Raw genomic sequence first — 20055 nt, forward strand, 5'->3', positions numbered from 1 at the left:
ATGACCACGCCTCTCTTCCGGGAATATTCAAATCACCCAATCGAATGAGAGAGTTGGGAAAGCCAGGGCCAATGGGGAAAATCAGGGTTTGAGAGACGCAGCAGCGGAGAATTTGAAAACAAAATGGCAACTACAGGAGGAGAAGAGGAGAATTCTAAGGGGTTAAAGCGGTGAGTGCCGGGGCGGGTATGGTGTTTTTCTGTATTAGTGGGGTGTGTTTACTGAGGTGTCGGGCACCCCATGGGGAATGTGTACTTGCCAGGGCCGGACTGGCCCACCGGGATACCGGGAAATTTCCCGGTGGGCCGGCAAACTAACATTGAAAACAGCCGCTGAGCGGCTGCGAGCGGGATTGGAAGCCTCCTTCGGCGCCAGGGACGGGCTGGGCAGGGGGACAATTGCCCCCCCCACTCTGCCTCCCATGATATGCCTTTTAACCCCCTAAATGCTAGAGTTGCATATAGGGGTATAAGGCATTTCTGGAGGCAGAGTGGCATATAGGGGGTTAAAATGCATATCATGGGGCAGAGTGGCATATAGGAAGGTATAAGGCATAGCAGGGAGGCAGAGTGGCATATAGGGGGGTATAAGGCTTTTCTGGAGGCAGAGTGCCCCATGATATGCCTTTTAATCCCCTATATGCCACTCTGCCTCCAGAAATGCCTTATACCCCCCCTATATGCAACTATGTCCCATAATATGCCTTTTAACCCCCTAAATGGCAGAGTGGTATATAGGGGGTATAAGGCATTTCTGGAGGCAGAGGGCATATATGGGGTTAAAAGGCATATCAGGGGGCAAGCCTGGGGCAGATGTGCATAACTGGAAGCAGACCGAGCAAGAAGGGGGAGAAACTGAGAGAGTGGCCAATTTTGAATAATGATGATGTGTGTTTTGTTTTATATATTTTTTTTTTAAATCATTTTCCAATAATTTCTGGAAACTGTTGGGCTTTTCTGAGGTATCTCATGCGTCTTACTGGTGCTGTCATACGGGAACACATTGTCAAAGCCACCCAGCGGGGCCGATAGACACGTCTTCTACGGTATATGATGTTTTCAGTACTTTGAAACATGAGACCTTTTTCGAGCTGATTCTGTATCAAGAGATCCTCCAGGCACATTAATGCATATAACTGCAGGATCCCTTTAAAAAAAAAACGTTAATTGCACTCTCTAGTATGTAAAGAAAAACACCTTAGCAGATCTGCCTTTTTTATTCTTTCCTTTCTTTTTAAAACACAAGAACCTTAGAGGAGCCTTTTCAGTTTCTATGGCAACAGCCCATCAGTGCCTGCTTTTGTGTTCCCGTTGAGACAATATTTTACTAGATTGAAGAATTATTTATCGGACGCGTTTGATCACTGAACAGCACTGCGAACGATTGAGTATTTAAATTATACATACTGTGTTCAATGTGACACGTTCGCACCCCGCCGAGACTATTTCTATGAATTCCACGAGGAAGAAAATGCTTGATGCACGTCATGTATTCGTCTTCCTGGTGAATTCAGTGGTTCCAAAAATCAGACGATGCGGGGATAAGGATAGCGTGTTTATCGTACGGAGATAAGACACATGGCCTGAAACACGCAAACGCGCTACTCCTTCGGATCTGTGCATAACGAAAAGCACAATTGGCATCGCCTTTAAATGACACAAATGGGAATTTACAGCCCTTTTTATCTCAATATATTTTCTTAAACCTCAAATATTCTTTAGTGTGGGGGGAAAAAAAAATACTTTATAATTCACCCCCCAAGCTATAACAGCGATGGGGCGTCACTGGCTGTGTCACAATGCCCCTTTGTAAGCCCACGGCTCGTCTGGAATGTGTATGGGCCGCGTATGTTTTTTGTGCCCGTCGTATCGCACGCCATATTAATGCCGCCTCAAAAACTCACGGCTCTCTTGTAAGACTTTCTTTAAACCTCTTTTCTTTACTCTTTTTATTTTTAGATTGCTAGCCTTAGTCGTATAAGCGTAAATGTAATGTTATAGTGTGTATTGTACGAATGGATACTTCAAATGCTGACTTTCTTTCAGTTTTGAATTTTATCTGCTAAAAATGTGAAACAGGCGGTATATTGAATCTAGTGAAGTATTTTCCAAAAAGATGTATAAATAAATTGTAATTTTTAGTGTTTATTTTGTATTGCGTATTTGTTTATAAATATATATGAAATATAAAAGTATTTATAAATGTTCCTTAATTGCTTTGTTTGCTGGTGTTCTAAGCTTTCTTCCTTGGGTATGCCAGTTTTTCCTCCCCTGTAATCTTTGTACCAACCCAAGTTTTAATTTCTTCTTTATAGTGATGCCCTCTGCAGTATTGTTATCTGCAATGAGACTTCCCTCCGAAGCCAACCGGTCATCTATAACCCCGACTTTTTTGTGGAGAAGCTACGCCATGAGAATCCCGATGTCTTTACTGAGCTAGTGGTCAGCAATATCACCCGGTTAATAGACCTTCCCGGGACGGAGTTTGCGCAGCTCATGGGAGACGTCGAGCCTAAACTTCCGGGAAGCGCTGGAACCGCCGCCACCTTCTTCAGGTCTCTTAATTTCCTCAAACGTAAAGGTTCGTAGAGACTATTGTTAATGTTTATCAGTTGGGAAATGTTAACTAAATGTTCTAGTTTGCCATTTGAGCACATTGATTTTTTTATTTTTTTTAAATAAAATACCTAAAGAAAAGGAATCTGAAAAAAGCTGCATTTCATTTATTACCATAAAAATATTGTTCCATGCTAAACATTGGTCTACTCTGTACGTCTTCAGAGATGAACCATGTTTTTCTGGTCAAGCTCCTGACAGGTGGTTTATTTAATTTCTCGGATGTATGCGGTAACATTCTGGATACACAACTACCTAACATTCCCTGAGAGCTCTGTATAGACGGCAAATTGGGTGTAACATTAACTGATGCAGTCACCAATATTGCTGATTTTTTTTTAATTTTTTTTCTACACTTTATTTTTAAATATGTTATGTTTGTATGTTGATATCCGTCACCTACGGTTTTGTTCCCCGAGCATCAAAAATTGTTTTACTATAAGATATGCACAGTGACCAAACCTTTTCACGGGTTGAGGGCACCTGAAGTATGGGGGTGGACTATAAAAATTATTTTCTTTCAACTTTTCCTACAACTTTTGTTTCCTGTGTGCATTATGCTCAATTTTATAGCATTAAAACGGTTGTGACTATTATCTTTCACCAACTGATTATACATGTTAGGCCAAATCTTTCTTATAAGTAGGGTTATAGGTAAAGAACAATATTGAAGGGAAACTTCAGGCAGTCTTCAGAAACTTGAGTTGCCATGGTGATTTGTGACAATTTAATATTTTGCACCAGACTTAAACTGATAACCCTCTGTGTCTTAAAGAGGATGTGTCATTCTTCCCAAAACCTACATCTTACAGTACAAACTATACAAAATATATATTATAAACACACACAGTTCACAAGGTGTGCATTTGTCTCTTATGAATCAATAACTACTTGCCCAGATGCAACTCCCACCAGACACATCCAAAGTCCAGAAATGGTTATTCACTCTCACAGGTCTCTTTAATAAATAGTATCGGCACCTTGACTCCACAAACTGCAATGCTCTGCGTGTTCTGACGCCTTTCTATCAATACCAGCATTAACGTGCATCAATGAGCCTTGGCCGCCCATGACCCTGTCACCGGTTCACCGCTTTTCCTTCCTTGGAACACTTTTGATAGATACTGACCGCTGCAGACCGGGAACACCCCACAAGAGCTGACGTTTTGGAGATGGTCTGACCCAGTTGTCTTGCCATCACAATTTGGCCCTTTGTCAAAGCCACATTTTTCTTCCTTCTAACACCTCAACTTTGGGGATGAAATGTTCACTTGCTGTCGAATATATCCCCCCCCCGCTGACAGCTGCCATGATAACCAGATTACGCGTGTCATTCGCTTCACCTGTCAGTGCTCAGTATGTTATGGCTGATCGGTGTATAGTGTGTGTGTGTATATAAGAATTGTAACTTTCTTTTCTCTAAAGCTGTGATTTCTCCCCATCACGTTATCTCAGCCCTGTTAAGTTGCTGATAGATGTTGATTTCGTCTGACAGCCTTTGTGAAGGCAGCAAAGTGTTCCCTTTTGAAAATAATCATGTGTGATGTAAAGTTGATCTCAGGCAAAATGATTTAATTGCTTTGTGAAAGTGACATATACACTTCTAAAGAGTTCCAATCAGGATTCTATCATTATTCAGTTGTTTTGATCCATGAAGTCATCTGCTGAATATATCTATGTAGATAGCAGGTGTTTGGATGTTTAACGCATCATAGCTTTCCTTTCGACTAATAAGTGGTTCCTAAAACTGTCCAACTGTAAAGAAACTGAATATGTATCATTTATGAGGCGTATAAATTAAAAACATAAACTGGTGATTATCGTGACCCAACGTAAACATGCTCAACTTCTCAAAAGCTACTGTATGATGACAAGGTGTCACCTCTGTCTCCATCCTCAAATATCCACCATGGATTTGTTGTCATTCAGTCTCAGCTGTGAGCATCACGTTTTGTGTATGAGTAATGAGTTCATTATTCTTTAAAAAAGCAAAAAAAAAAATGCTTTCCTAAAGTGCAAAATGCATGCTTTCTAAACCATTAATCAGCAGAGCATTCAAACTATCGCTGTCCACAGCCCAACGGTTTATAATGGCAGGTTGGCAATATAGATGAGTATATCATGTGAAAAATAGCAGGGGGGTCGGTCAAATGCATATGGAAGGGTTCTACATTGTAATAATATCCATTCTTTATTTGTTCTAAGAAGATTACCTGCTGTCTGTTTCGCTTCAAGCAAAACAATCAATGGCGAGAAACTGGTTCTTACTGAAATCAATGGGAACGAGCGTGCAGGGGTAGGGGTTGAGGGGCAAAATAAATTGATGGAGGGGGGAAATTTTACGATGAATCAGTCTATGCGTACACATGCAAAAATGTTCAAATGGAGAATATCCCCTAAATATCACATAACCACCTCCAAGTAAAAAATATACTATTTCTTCATCCCATACACAACAACATTTTATGCAACACTGAAATTAATGCACAAAGGAAAATGCTTTAAAAATATTTAAAATGCCTCTTTAAACATGTTTGGAAGCCAGACTTTATCATTAAATGGTGTGGGTTGTTTTAGACATAGGCTACAAATTAAGTAAATCCCTTATATTAACAGTCTATAGGGGGTCACATTTTTTACTTTCCATTACCGTTATTTCTATGAAATAGATTTTTTTTTTTTTTTTTTTTTTTTTTTTTTTTTTACAGAATAGCTCCATCTTCTAGCTAAATGTCCAAAATAAATTATACCTTTTTTTTTTTTAAATACTTTTTCGGCTTGTTTGCGTGCTTTTGTTATTTATGGCTGATCCGCCTAACAAAGCTGTCTCCCTGCAGAAAAAGGTGTTGTATTTGGAGCACCCCTCACAGAAGAAGGCATCGCTCAGATATACCAACTCATTGAGTATCTGCACAAACGTAAGTATGGGGTATCGATTAACACTTTCAGTGTCCACAAAGTAATTCACTGTCTCTCGAAAAATCCCAACCAAAACAAAGCCTTCAAACGATATATAACTGTATAACCATACCTGCCAAGTGTCCCTGATTAGAAGGAAGTCTTTCTTCCCACAATGTCACCTGTTTTCTGGTATGAGTGTATCCTAGTGCTCTGCAGTGTTAAAAGCCACAGTAATGCATAAATAAGATTATTTTTTTTATGCCTCACTTATATAATTATACCCACGGTCCAAAGACTAGCTAAAACCCTGACTCTCTTTGGCCGTTTCCAGTCTGGGGGTGTATGTGGTACGTGTGGTCTGTTTGGACTGAACAGAAAGGATGCAGAATGAAGGGTGGCCAGGAATTACTTCAATGCCTCTTGTCAACATGTAACATTATTATATAATGTATGTCTGTGTACAGGGCATGCAACTGATTTCATTGCTATAACCGTACATTGCGTATGTTTTGGCAGATCTGCGCACCGAAGGCTTATTTCGTATCCCTGGAAACAGCAATCGACAGCAAATACTGAAGGACGCTCTCAACAACGGGATCGATATTGATGTGGAATCTGGGGAGTTTCATCCTAATGATATAGCTACGTTACTGAAAATGTTTTTGGGTGAATTACCAGAACCTCTACTGACACACAAGCATTATCACGCTCATCTGAAAATAGCTGGTAAGATGGAATGTACCTTTTTTATTTCATATAGAAACATTTTATCATGATTTAAGATGACTGCTCTGAGACTTCATTGATGTAACATAACACAAAGCATCCCACTCAGGAAAGATATATGGCTTATGATAGTATCTCTTGTTTAATTGACCTTATTGATCCTTTTTAAATAGGAAACAACATAAAGCACTTACCTGACACAAAAGAATGCCCTGCACCAGCCCTTCTCCTACATGACCTGACATGTCTTGCCACTGATTGGCTGCAGGAAGCAGCCAATCAGGGACAGGAAAATGCTCCTACTGAAATCAATGGCAGTGCTTAGCTCACGTGTGCACAGGGATCTGAACGGCCCCCTGCATACGGCCTTCACCGAAGGTGTGTGTAACACATGTAAACATATCAGGTGGGTTAAAGGGGCAAAAGCATATGGGGGGATTCTGCAGAATCCCTCCACGCATTTGCAGAACATATATATTCCACATCACTTAAGATTTGTTTTGCTCTTTTTTTTTTATATGCTTTCATCCTTACAAATAATAAAAATGTTACATGATGGGTTTGTATCCCTATAACCATTTCTTTCCCCTTTTAGACCTAATGCGTTTTGATGACAAGGGCAACAGGACCGGAGCACCGGATAAAGAGAAACAAATCGAGGCTTTACAACTCCTTTTTTTGCTCCTTCCGTCACCAAACAGAAATCTTCTCAAGCTCCTTCTGGATCTTCTCTATCAGACGGCAAAAAAACAAGACCGCAATAAGATGTCTGCGCACAATTTGGCTCTGATGTTTGCGCCTCATATTGTATGGCCTAAAAATGTAAGTTCTCATGTGTTCATCCCCGAGCTCGGTGCCAGAGGTGACAGGTCTCTTATTAAAGGTCCTTTGATTTCTACATGATTACTCATTTGAGATTTTAGATTTCTCAGGAAAAAAAAAAACATTGCACATTATTTTACATGCTTATTCCTGTGTCAATACATTATTCAGAAAAAAGCTTATACTTATGGATGTACAGGTACATCTTTTAAAGGGTGTGCCGAGATTACCTTCAGGACATACTTGTACATCTTATGTTTCACTGTATGATGGGTCAGGACAGCCTAGACTCCCCCTGTCAGCAGAAGCCAGCACCCATCTATTTTTTTTGTAATACCCAATAATGAAAGTTGGGATTTTGTATTATCTATTTTGTATTATCTATTTAGAATTATCTTCCAGGGATTCATCCATGGAACACAAGCATTTTGAAAACCATGACATTGTAGTATGGATGCCATCTATAATTTTTCCTTTTATTTATTTTTTTTATTATTTTTCATTTTTGCTTTTATTGTTTCTCCTCTTTTCAGCTCACCGCAAATGACTTGCAAGAACATATAATAAAGCTAAACAATGGTGTGACCTTTATGATCAAACATTCACAGAAACTTTTTAAGGTAAGCCTTAGTGTTCTGTTTTAAAAAGGTTTTGATAGTTGCTTTCACTAAAATGTATAATTCTAATGTGTGAAAAACAGTTTAGTGAAGGTCACAGGTAACAATGCTTATAGCAACGTAACCCTGGGTACTCCTTTTAAAATTGTATTGTCTGGCAGTTCTGCTTGCCTTCTTGTCACTGTATCGTTGAATTTAGCATAATTAAATTCATTACAGTTCTCCCTGCTTTTTGAGTGTGATTGTTGGCAAGATCCATTCAAAACCTCTAGTGGATGAAAAGATCGGTGGCAGAGCCAGAATTAATAATTTTCTGCCCGGAAGTACTTTTTTCTCCTAACCCACCCTTACAACGGCTCCCTGAACCAATCAACAACTTAACAATAGGAGCGAGATAACAAAACAAAGTGGGATAATCCTTTACATCTTGAGAAAAGGAATTTAAGGTCCCAATTTTTTTCCAATGGTATACACAGGGTGCGACAAACAATGGGTAGAGGTCACCATGGCAACTAGAAATCACTTCCTGTCGTCCGGTAATGGTGGGCCACTGAGATGGGTTTAGGTGATGTAGCAACAGGCAGAGGGGAGAGGGTGGGGGTAGTGTGCTGTACTGTTGGTCGGTGTGTGTGCATGTGTATAGTGTACAAGTAAGTGTATGTTACATATGTGTGTTGTGTATGTTACTGTATGAGGAGTGTGTGAATTAATGTATGGTGTTAGCATGCGTGTGCATGAGCCTATGTTAGTGTGTGTAACTGTAAGGTTAGCGTATGCTAGTTACAATTTATTTAGCAATTTAATATTGGTTAATTAACTTTAATCTACTATATTAATCTAATTTAGTTATTTTCACATATTCATGTTCAGGGGATTAATATAAATATATATTTCACAAACCTAACATATTGATTAGTGCTTTTATCAAAACATTTTTTCTATTTATTGCATATAGTTTGAGAGATCTTTTTTTTATCTTTATAATGGGACAGTCTTTCTTAATTATGATCTTTTATGCAACTTTTAACATAGGTGAGATGAGTGGCCAAATGTCAGAACTCATTCAATATTGTTTTCAGTGATCATTGAGGTCTCTTTTCTGTTGGGCAAAACTTAAGTCATATTACTGTACGAATAAAAACATGGTTTTGTGTTTTAGTGTCTAGTGAAAAAATATATAGTTACGGGCACGTTGTGTTCTTCTCTGTCACGATTGCAGACGGCTTTTAAATTGCAGCGGAGATGGGGAGGAATTCGTACCCTTTCTGCTAATAAAAGCTGTAGGTCACTTGTGAATGCAGTCATGGTAACATAATGGGTTCATTTTTTTTTGTTTGTTTTTTTTTCCCTATTTTTTAGAGGGTTTATATGACAGTATATAATATATATCTGTTATCGGGTGTGTGGTGGTGTTTTTTTTTTCCTGTTTGTGCAGGGAGAGAGGAAAAATAATGTAGGCATGACTAATTTTGACAGATACAGAATCCAAGCAAATAACAGCGACATTTGCATCTCACAACCATATTTATATAATATCTACCAGATGTTTGCACTTAAGTTAATTAGAACATCATTGCATAATTTCATTTATAGAGCGCTGGCAGATTCCGCTGGGCTGTTAGAATAGGTGGACAGTGACAATTAAATATACTGAAAAAAAAAAAATATATATATATATCTATATCTCTGACAATAACATCGACAGGTTAAAAACTACTGGCACTAGAGTACATGAGGGTTCTGCACTTGAGAGCTTACAATCTATTATCCTTTAACTGCCTCTTTGTTACAGAATCCAAACCTCTTGCATCCTGGTGAGTTTTACTGTGCCTATTATGTAGACATGTGGATTTTTATTTGTTTTCCTGGGTATTGTAGGCCCTCTGTAGTGCATATTCTATTTTCCTCCAGGGGGGGCTCACTTTATTTCTGTGGGGGGGGAGATGTTGTTACGAATCACACTATTCTCAACTCAGCGCCAACAATTGAGTTGCTGATCCTGTCGTGATTTTTAAAGCCCCAGTGGAGTGTAAATGGTTACCAATTGTTTGTCAACAATACTTGTGTATCAGTAATTGCAACACTACTTTGAACGGGTAGGTTCTGATAGATCTTCTCGTTAGGCAGAATAGCTCTGTTAATAGACTTGCCTAACAGACAAGGGTGCTATTACAAGGGTCACTACAAGACGGCTGCATGCACCGACTAAAGACACAAAGTGTGAGCCTAATGCAAAAGATTCAACACAGATAGCAGGGAAACACGGGTCCTACAAATGATGGCTATTCTTTTTTTAACAATGATCCAAACTTTGTACCAAGGAAAAGCCATTTTTTTCTACCTATACCTATTAAAAGTACTTACAAAAGACTTTAATATGGACTTTTTAATTTCTGTATAACTTGAAAAGCACTTGACGTGTTTAAATTTTGCAGCTGCAGAGATGTTCAGGAATGCCCCCCCCATCTCTTCTTTTTGCAATTCTAGCCAATTTAGGCTGCTTGATGCAGCCAATCACTGTGTAGGAAAGTGCACCCTTCCAAATTTAAAAAGCACGCCATGCAAGGGTCTCATTTGACCTGCTTGGAAATATTTGGCAAGCGCATATGGAGGCGGTGTACGAAGAGTAGTCCCTTCTGTATGCTCAGATCTAAGCAGAAGAAGCGTTACTGTTGGCTTTAATACATATTCATTACAGTGGATATGAAGTTTGGAGTGTTACAAAGATGTTTTAAATATATCCCCGGGGCAAGAGATTTTTGACAGCGTTTTTAATTTACAATGTGTTGTGTTTTCAGGCACCAGCGTACATAAGAGAATATGCTAGACTTTACTTCACCGGGAGCAAAACACCGGCTTCAAAGGTAAAGCTTTTCACGATCCGCATTTACGAATAGAACAAGGTGAAAAAGTCAAGCGGCAATAATGGATCATAGAAATGGAACAGTTAATTTTAAGAATATTTACTATTATGCTAAAAAAAAAAAAAATCTAAACTCGCTGCCCAAAGGCGGACGTAGCTCCCTATGGGCCTCGGTAGAAGTGGATACCTTGGGTTCTAGCAATAACATTGGAAGGAATCTGCTGCCAGCTGCACTGGGTATGATGGCAAGACCCTCCTTGCTCAATCATACACGGTATCCTGGGATTACGCTCACTTTTTCTTACGTATGTTTTTATGTACCCTCAGGACGATCTGGATTTGCTGTCTGCCCAAACCCCCAGTGATGATCATTTTCTGAAATACCCAAAACGCAGCAGGTTGGCATCATCTCCTTCATCCTCTTCCACTCAACAAGAAAAGACTCAGCAGCACACAGAAGAAGCCTTAAAGGAGCTGTTCAGACATGTGCACAACATGCCAGATTCTGCCAAAAAGAAGAGGTTAATTAGACAGGTATGGAACTGTTCACAAGCTGGCATTTTGGCTATTGTAATCTTGTTTATAATCAAATAAAATTCTGAATTTATTTGCTTACTAATGACAGTGATAGTCACATAACATTTGATACGCATCATCTAGAAAATGGTATAGCTTCAGAAGGTTTTAGTTTATATTTCTGGAGCAATAAAATCATCCTTGATGTCTACCATCGATTTCTTCAATTGCAAATAAATTGGGTTCAGCCTTAACATGAAAGAGAAAAAAAGGAAGATGAAAACCATTCTTATTCCACGGAGCCTACTAATTGTTAATTAGTTAATTGATGAAACATGCATAGAAGACGCAATTAGGCTCCTAATCAGTGTTTCTGTATTAACCAGCTCTCGTTGAGGGAGGGCAGTGGTCCCTGAGATATCAAGATTTTTAATAAAGTATCCTTGGACATGCTGATTTTTAAAGATAGATCTTAATTATAATCACTACTAAAACAAACATATTTATACATTCAATTGCAAACATTATTTTCCCTGGGAAAATAATAGTAATAATAAACCAGATACCATTTAAGTAGGCTATACGCTATGTAGTTTTTTATTTTTGTTTTATAATGCCATTTAACCCCTTCAGGACCGGGATTTTGATACTAACGTGTCGCTAAAGGACCAGAGCCGTTTTTGTGTTTTTGCCATGTCTTTCTTCAACTGTAATTTCTCTTATCAATTGGTGCACCCACACAAATCATATATTGTTTTTTTCAGCACAAGTAGGGCTTTCATTTGAAACCATATTAAGCTGGGTAGTACATTGTTTTGTTTGAAATAAACTGGAAAAAGTGGGGAAAAAATGAAAAAAAAGCATTTTTTTACAGTTTTGTATACATACGAATTGTACACACATTGAACCAATGGGAAAAAATTATCCCAAATATATTCATTAAGTTGTCCTGATTTGGAAACCACCCAACATGGCCAGGATTTTTATCTATTTTGACCAGTATAGGGCAAATATTGCAAGGCATGCATCACGTTTTTGAAATGCAATTTTTTTCAAATTTGGCATGGTAGTCTAATAACTGCAATAGTTGTCACAGATACTGATTATCCCCCCAAAAATATATGTTTATGAACAGTAGATAAGTCAAGGTGTACAACTAGGGTCATTTTGACACTTTTCAAACAGGGATTTTATCGCCAATTGCTGCCAAATTTTGAGGTATTTTTATATTTTTTTGTTTTTGCAATGTTGCAATGTTGCTTTAGATTTTATATTATATTTTGTATAGAATATGTGCAACTGCAGAACAAAACACTAAATTGTGTTCACCAACATCCCCCGGTTCCAACAAGGCCTCACATGCATGGTTCATGCATTTTTTGAGGAAGCTATGAGGACAAAACTGGAACATGTGCATTTTAGTTTTCAAATTTGGAATTTTCAGAAATTGGTTTGCTGGGCCCATATCCCATTTGGGACATTTTGGAAGCCCCCCACTGTAAATTACCCCATAAAAGTATATATTTATGAACAGTAGACGAGTCAAGGTGTTCAACTAGGGTAGTTTTGACAGTTTTCAGCCAACCATTTCTTCACTGATGTCTGCCAAACTTCACAGGGAAATTATTTTATTGCATTTTTAACGCGTACATTTCAATGTTGCACTGAATTTCTTGCACACCATAAGTGCAACAGTGGAAGAAAACACCACATTTTGTTCACCAACATCCCATGAGTCCAACAAGGCCTCACATGCATGGTTCATGCATTTTTTGAGGAAGCTATGAGGGCAAAACTGGAACATGTGCATTTACATTTTTTTAAATATTTTTTTTTTATCAGATTACTTGTAAGTGACAGGTTTAGGCCGCTGACATCAATCAGGGAGACCGATCAATAATCAGCGACTTAAAATGTCACCGACAAGTGATCAGGTAATAATTATGATTTTTTTTATTTATTAATAATTTGTGTTTTTTCATAATTAACCTAGATGACCCCTCTCTCTTTGTAGAGCTGGGTCATCCATGGGCTGCCATAATGATCCGATCACTCCTATTGGCTAGGAGCGATCTGATCAGCCCAGCCCAGCATTTGACCTGGAAGCACCCTGGACTTTCAGGTCAGTGCTGTTAATTTTTTTTATTATTATTATTTTATTATTTATTTATTTTTTATTTTTCTTTATTATTATTTTTTATTTTTTTAACTCTTTCAATGCTGATGCTCCATTGAAGCACAGCATTGACTGATATTTAGTCCCCCACAAGCTTGTGGGGACTAATATTAACCCCTGCAATGCTGCGATGGGGGGTCATACACAATCGCAGCATTGAAGGGGTTAATTGAGGAAGAGGGGGGGTAGGGGTTAACTGAGGAAGAGGGGGGTGGGGGGGGCTGGTCTCCACACTCATGTGGAGACCAAAGAACCCTGTCTCCCTGTCCCTGAAGCTGCCTCTGGCAGCTGGGACACAATCTCCAATAGACTGGAGATTGTAGGGGAGGAGTCTCTCTGATCAGTCCTACAGGTACTGAAGGTGTTAAAGCACAATTGATTTAAGTATACATTTGCTAATATGGTTTGTCGCTTATGCATGACATATGTACGCAAATGATGTGATAAGCTGGTTTGCCTGGTGCACATGGTGACCTCTGCTGGATAACTCCGTAACCACTCAAAAACATTAATGGTTTCTTTTTTTTTTCTTAAGTTTATTTTACATAAACTTCCCTTGTCTTTATTAATGCATTTTCTGGGTTCATGTTTTTGCACGCAGTGATGATGTCATTCTTATATTTCCATCATAGTTCCACAAACATCCGGGAACACCAATCATGGATCTAGGATCTGAAAAGAAGCACACTCGTTCCCGCTCCTTCAGTGGCATGATTAAGGTGACTCCTCGTAGGATATGGGATGGACTTTCTGTACTATAAAATATTCAATTTAATGTTTGTACGTTTTCATCAACATCTTATAGTTTTTATTTAATTAAATGTATACACACTTGCTCATCACGGCCCTTAAACAGATCAGGAATTCTGTTTGTGATTTACTTAGTTACGACCATAATTAAGTTGTTCGTGGTGCAATATCCAGAACTCCTGGCCCGTTTGTCAGCCTTTAAAGCCCAAGGTTTTTCTCAAACCCAAACCTCAAACATAGTGTTCTGATGGGAGAATGCCTGTTCGTCAAGTTCGCGTTTGATGCCTTGTCACTCCTTCCATTGGAATTCCACAAATCCCGAACATTTACACACTCTTATTTTTGTATTTATTTAGCGGAGAGTACTGGGTGGCCAGGTTGCATCTGAAAAGAAGAGCAGGATCATAACGCCACCGTCCTCAGCGGGATCGGAACATACCAAAGAGAACCTAAAATATGTAAGATCGGTTTCAATTTCTAATTAATGTTGCAACTTCTATTATGATTTTTTAAGACGACTTATCCTACTGAAGGCCCATTGGGTTGACATTGCCGTTTTAAGAGAAAATTGTTTAAACATAATTTTGAAAGGACTTTTAAATACATTTATACCTGCTAGTATTATATTAAAGATTACATCCTGACAATGTGCAGAATATTGTTCACATTTACTCCTTTGACCAAAACTCCTAACCAGAGCCTGAGTTCTAGCTGGAATTTGTACACACACACTTTAAATGTAGGATAATGTTTTAATGTCTTAACCCTTGATGTGCTTTCTTGTTAAAATGAAATGCTTTATTAATTGTGATTGCTATCGTTGGTTCGATTTTATTGTAGATATCACTCGATTCTCCTGCAGTCTATTTTACCCGGGCGAAATTAAAGCTATCGGACGACCTCCACGCCAGGAAAGAGGTTTGTTGAGATTGGTATTCATTATGAAACAACCGGCATTATTATCATGGTCCAAGTTTTTTCCCTTCAGCACAACACATGCAAGTGCTAGGAAGAAATTACATTTTACTTATTCTGGCCCAGAAAGCTTGTAAAGCGATTAACTCATGGTGGTTCTGTCCTGAAGGACTGTCTTTGGTGCTCCAGGTGATAATGATCAGTGAGGCATAGGTCATCCTTCTGGACTAATTTGAGAAACACTAACATAAGTCAGATTCGTTGTAGCTCTGCATATTTATTTAGCTCTTGTTTATCACTCTACAATCTGGTTACTAGAGCAGTCATCACATACCCTTAAGAACTCAAATAATTAATGTGACAATATTACCATTGTGACGCTTATTTTTGCTTTTTATCAACAGGTATCAACCAAATCTAAAAGGGCTCATCTGTTGTCTTCACAGGAGACTTCGATTTAAAAGGATTTGGATTTTTTTTTTATTTTTATTATTTTTACATGTGTATATATTTCCTATCCTTATGTCACCCCAGTTTGTGAGCAAATGTTACAAAAGAAGCTGTGATCTAATGAACCCAGTGTGTGTGAATCATTGGGATAACAAGTGGAATCCCACGATGCCATGGACTGTATGCGTGTATGTATTGTATTATAACCTCGAGAAATCGTATTTTTTCGGATACTAAATGACTAAATCATTTATATGGAGCTGATGCATGGTAATTCCGTGTACAGTATTTCTTTTGCATTGCTCCCCCCCCATCAGTTCTTATGTTGACCGTAATGCAGGAAAACATTTGTTTTCACAGCAGACAATAAGTTTTAATGTATTTTAACTGTTAGGTGCTTTTTGTGGACTAGATATCCTGTTTACGTTTTAACGTCTGTATATTGTAAGGGGGTCGTGTAAGGTTGTTTTAAGATGGCTTACAGAATAAGTGTGTTTCAGGATAGGTTTGGTAATCTTGAAATGTTTACAAAGTTTCTGCCTTTTTTCCACGCAGAGTAAGGTAGTTTGGTTAATAGGTTATGGCTCGAATGTGTGTGATGGAAAAGTGGTCTGATTTCAGGTCCTGTAAAGTAGGTCCCATTTGTATGTCATGAAACCCAACGTGGCCTGCCTAAAATTATGGTTAAGTCATGAAAACATGTTTTTTTTTTGCACACTAATTTTGTGTTCCATACCCCCCTGTCGGTACTGACAGCAGGCAGGCATTAACGGGTTAAGTGTATCGGCATCAGTAGGTTCCTAGAACATCACATCTACGGTTCCTCTAGTGTAAGGAAAGCCGTCCTTTCCCTTCGCTTTTAAGATCTATCCTACAGTGATAATTAACTTGTTGCTACAGATTCATGAGAGATTGGGGTAGTGGCATACGTTACCTAAATTCCGGTTGCCGGAAGATCTCCATGTCTAGTAAAACTCACAATCCTCTGCCAGCCAAATGCTGTTTGTTGGTCTTATACCCATAATCTTGCTCCATGTGATCTATTCAGTTACTGTATTCCTGCCTTAATAATGGAAGTCCTGCATAAAAATCAATTCCGACACATGGAGGTAAAATGGGATCGATCTGGTACATTCTGCTGCTTCTTATACGCAACTTTTATCACTTTGCACTGACGTAGGTTGTTTTACAATCTCTTCATACGAAAGTAGACTTTTAAAACGGGCAGCTGTTTCTATAGATACACCATCAAAATCCTTGATATAAGAAGCAAAGGACCCTGTAATATTTTACTGAATGAAAGCTATATTTGAAAACCTTTCCCGTTCTTCTAGCAGGCTGTGGGAGCTGTGTTGCCATTTGTTTTGGAACATCAGCAGTTTTGCTGTATATCTAACAGAACGCGAACAAACCAAATGAAATAAAAACTAAAATAATTTCCCACTGCTGGCTAGAAAATATCTACAGGCACACACATTAAAGGGACCTTGTACCTCAATATTCTAAATAATTTTAATATTTGTTTTAATTTTTAATATGGCATGTTTTCTGCACCCTGGGGTCTAGTCACTAAAAAGAGAGTTTAAAAGACGGGTGAACATTTCACGTTCCTTATATCACTATGCATTATCATGGATTTGTGGCAATCAATAAGCCAATACACAGTGTAGATGAATAGATCCTTACCCCAATGTTTCAGCAAAGATGCCTTGCTCAAGGCTGAAACATTGAGGTAAGTTCTTGCTGGTACAGCCTTCTAGCATCTTGATCTATTGGAAACCAGTGGTTTATGGTATATACATGCTTATTTGTGCTATAATGTTTCTGTATGGAATCTATTGATCTATGCTATGTTTCAGATCGATTGTCACAAGAACATATAATGCTCCATTGGTGTGCCAACTTCTGTTTTTGTGGTTCACGAGTATCGTTTGGTAGCCTTGGGGTTTCGGTCATATATTTTATGACTGTGTGCCTTCTTACACCCTGTATAGTAAAGTAACTTTTAATAGTTATCATGCCCGTTACTCCAGGCAGTGCATCACAGGGATTTGAATATTAAATCAAATAGGTGGCATGTCACCAGAGTCAAATAATAATTTACATCAAGCTCATTCGTGTAGTCATAGCGTGTATCAAACATACATTCTAGAAACATAGCCCCCTTTTTTTCGGAATAAGCAGCCATTTATTTTAAGACCAGCAAACTCCTTGTTTCTCCATCAACAAAGTAAGAGACGTTCCTTTGTCCTTATTAATGGAACTGTAAATGTCACTTGTGTTTGCTGTGGAGGGCCAGGGTAAAGGTCTCTATTTAATCTTTACTCTTCCCAAGGGATTTTGTCCAAGGTTCCCCTGAGCTATAGAACACTTGTAGAGCTGCCTATTTAAGGTCAACCGCGAGCAATGTGGGGCCAAGATAATATTGGAAAATCAACCAAAAAGAAAAGCTTGATAGACTGAGTCAATGGGATTTTTTTAAATTTTTTATGGTTTTTTATTGAGTAGTTCAAGTTTGCTGATATGCTAAGTTTTATATAAGTATTTTGAGGTTTATTTTGTTATATCAAACCATTTGATGCTATTGGCAGGTAATATTTATTCACAGGGCTGCCCACTTTTCTATGTGTAGACATAGTACAGGCCAACAGTCATGTGTATGACCATAGATAATCCCTTTCTCCATGTAATGGATGTGCGTTGCATCTACCTACTGCAGCTCATCCCAGTAAGATGTGTGTCTTTGGTGGGACTACGAGAGCTTTAAACCCACGGTCGGTCCCTAGCCTGATCGTGTATGCAAGTTTTGCAGATACTCAATTCTCTCTTCCCTATAGTAACTAAAATTTCTTAGTTGAATCTTTCCCTTCTGGAATTGAAGCTTTTCACACATTTGTTCTTCTGAACATGAATGGGATTATTTGATTACTTGATCACAAATACCCCTGCTTTCTGTTGGGCTGCTGCACCAGAATTATTCTCAGAAATACTTCCTGGCTTTAATCTATCATCAGGGTAGATTTTTGGACTTTCATTTGAGAAAATGTGCTGAAGAACTGTGAGGTTCTAGTTATAACCTATTCTATGTGAAACATGAATATTTAGTACATCTATGTTTATGTAGCAGCCGTTTGTCACACTTTTTAATGGGGTTATCTATAAAAGGTGGTCAAGTGCAGTAGTATTCTTATCGACACGATAATAACGGAATGTTCCTTCTGAGTGGTCAGCGTGAAACCACTAGACTTTATACGCCTGTGTTATACTCAGAATGTTGTGAGCAAAAAATAATAATATAAATCCATGATACCCGTTTGGCAGCATAGACCTTTGTAACCAATAAATGTGAAATCTGTCCTAATGTTTTTAATGTGAATTATGTGTACTCTTTGTGCCTTAAAATATGTGAAGCTACACAGTTCCTTAACTAGTTTTTATGGCTATTTAACCTTTTAATATCTGGTGGGATCGAACTAACTTTACAACTACCCATGTTTGTATTCTTGTACAGGACACTTGGTGGGGGGGTGTAATCGCAGCTTTCATTCAAGGTCTCCCCATAAAGGACCGTAGCTCTCACCAGCAGGGAATAAGTGAAGCTTGATGTCCAGCTGCTCTGGTCTATACCTACAACCATTGGGATGAGCCTACTGGGAATTGTAGTTAGTACAATAGAGCGATAAGTCATCTGTCACAATTGAGTCCTGGCATGGCTCGCAGACGTGCACAGCTGTGAAAGACTGTATACAAACACACACATTACGGTATAAGGTCTCAAGAATCTAAGTGAGAATGTATACCCGAGTTCTCTCTTAATACAACCATATAAATATGGTTAGAATCAATAGCCGCTTATATTTACAGCATTGGGCGGTTTTATTAAAAGCGATCTGTTGGAATGTGAAAAACACGTCAACAATGTTTTGTGACATCCATAAAATGTTTTTAATATGTACTAAAAGTTGGGGTGTTTTGGTAGCAGAGTTGATTTTTTTTTTTTTTTTTAGCCTTTTTTTTTTTTTTTCCAGTAGTTGCACTTTATATTTTCATTTGTTTATTCAAGGAATGAAATGTGAAGAGTGTGAGTACACATTTCTGACCTTCCCGGGGTCCTTAATAAATCTCTAGTAATGACAGTCACTAGAGGCCAGGCTACATTTACTTAGTTGCGTCAGGAATGTCATTAGGTTGAGGGCTCATGGCAAATATGCATTTGTTTTGGTGACAAGTACAAAAATCTTCACACGGAAATATGTGAACCAGTCGCACTAAAGCTTCTATGAAAGGAGAGAACTTCGTATTCTCAGTATGACCTTTGGTCAGTGACACCGATATGATCCACCATCGTAGGGGTTTTTATTGCAATTTCCAGTCGTTGAGCATATTTGATAACAAATGGATTCTGACTGGGATCTGTTCACCAAAGGGAGAGTTGTGGCTTCCACTCCTCACCTTCACTATTCTCCATAAAGATCTACCACCCAATGAGCTTCTGCTGCAGCAAGAGCTTTGCTGTACCCTGTTAGATGCATAATTTAATCCATCTCCTCATCCATTGAATTATGCATTCTACAGGGCCAACTCGGACCTTTTCATAAAGAAGTGAAGGCATTGAAGCCACTCTCCCTTTAGTGAATAAGCCCAAATGACTTGCAAGTACTAGTATGGCATGAGCTATCTCTGTAACCACTTAGTGGTAACAGT

At 38.5% G+C, this 20055-nt stretch overlaps 1 protein-coding gene across 1 annotated transcript; it reads left to right on the forward strand.

Annotated features, from left to right (window-relative positions):
* Nucleotides 1-100: 100 nt before the first annotated feature.
* Nucleotides 101-15387, forward strand: ARHGAP19 (Rho GTPase activating protein 19). Its single transcript, XM_053450035.1, has 12 exons — nucleotides 101-170; nucleotides 2315-2580; nucleotides 5453-5533; nucleotides 6033-6242; nucleotides 6838-7064; nucleotides 7598-7684; nucleotides 10480-10545; nucleotides 10872-11078; nucleotides 13869-13955; nucleotides 14343-14444; nucleotides 14827-14904; nucleotides 15306-15387. The coding sequence occupies exons 1-12, from the start codon at nucleotides 124-126 to the stop codon at nucleotides 15360-15362; spliced, it is 1515 nt and encodes a 504-aa protein (XP_053306010.1). The 5' UTR covers nucleotides 101-123; the 3' UTR covers nucleotides 15363-15387.
* Nucleotides 15388-20055: the final 4668 nt, after the last annotated feature.

The sequence above is a fragment of the Spea bombifrons genome, chromosome 11, assembly GCF_027358695.1.
Source record: "Spea bombifrons isolate aSpeBom1 chromosome 11, aSpeBom1.2.pri, whole genome shotgun sequence".
Lineage (NCBI taxonomy): Eukaryota > Metazoa > Chordata > Amphibia > Anura > Pelobatidae > Spea > Spea bombifrons.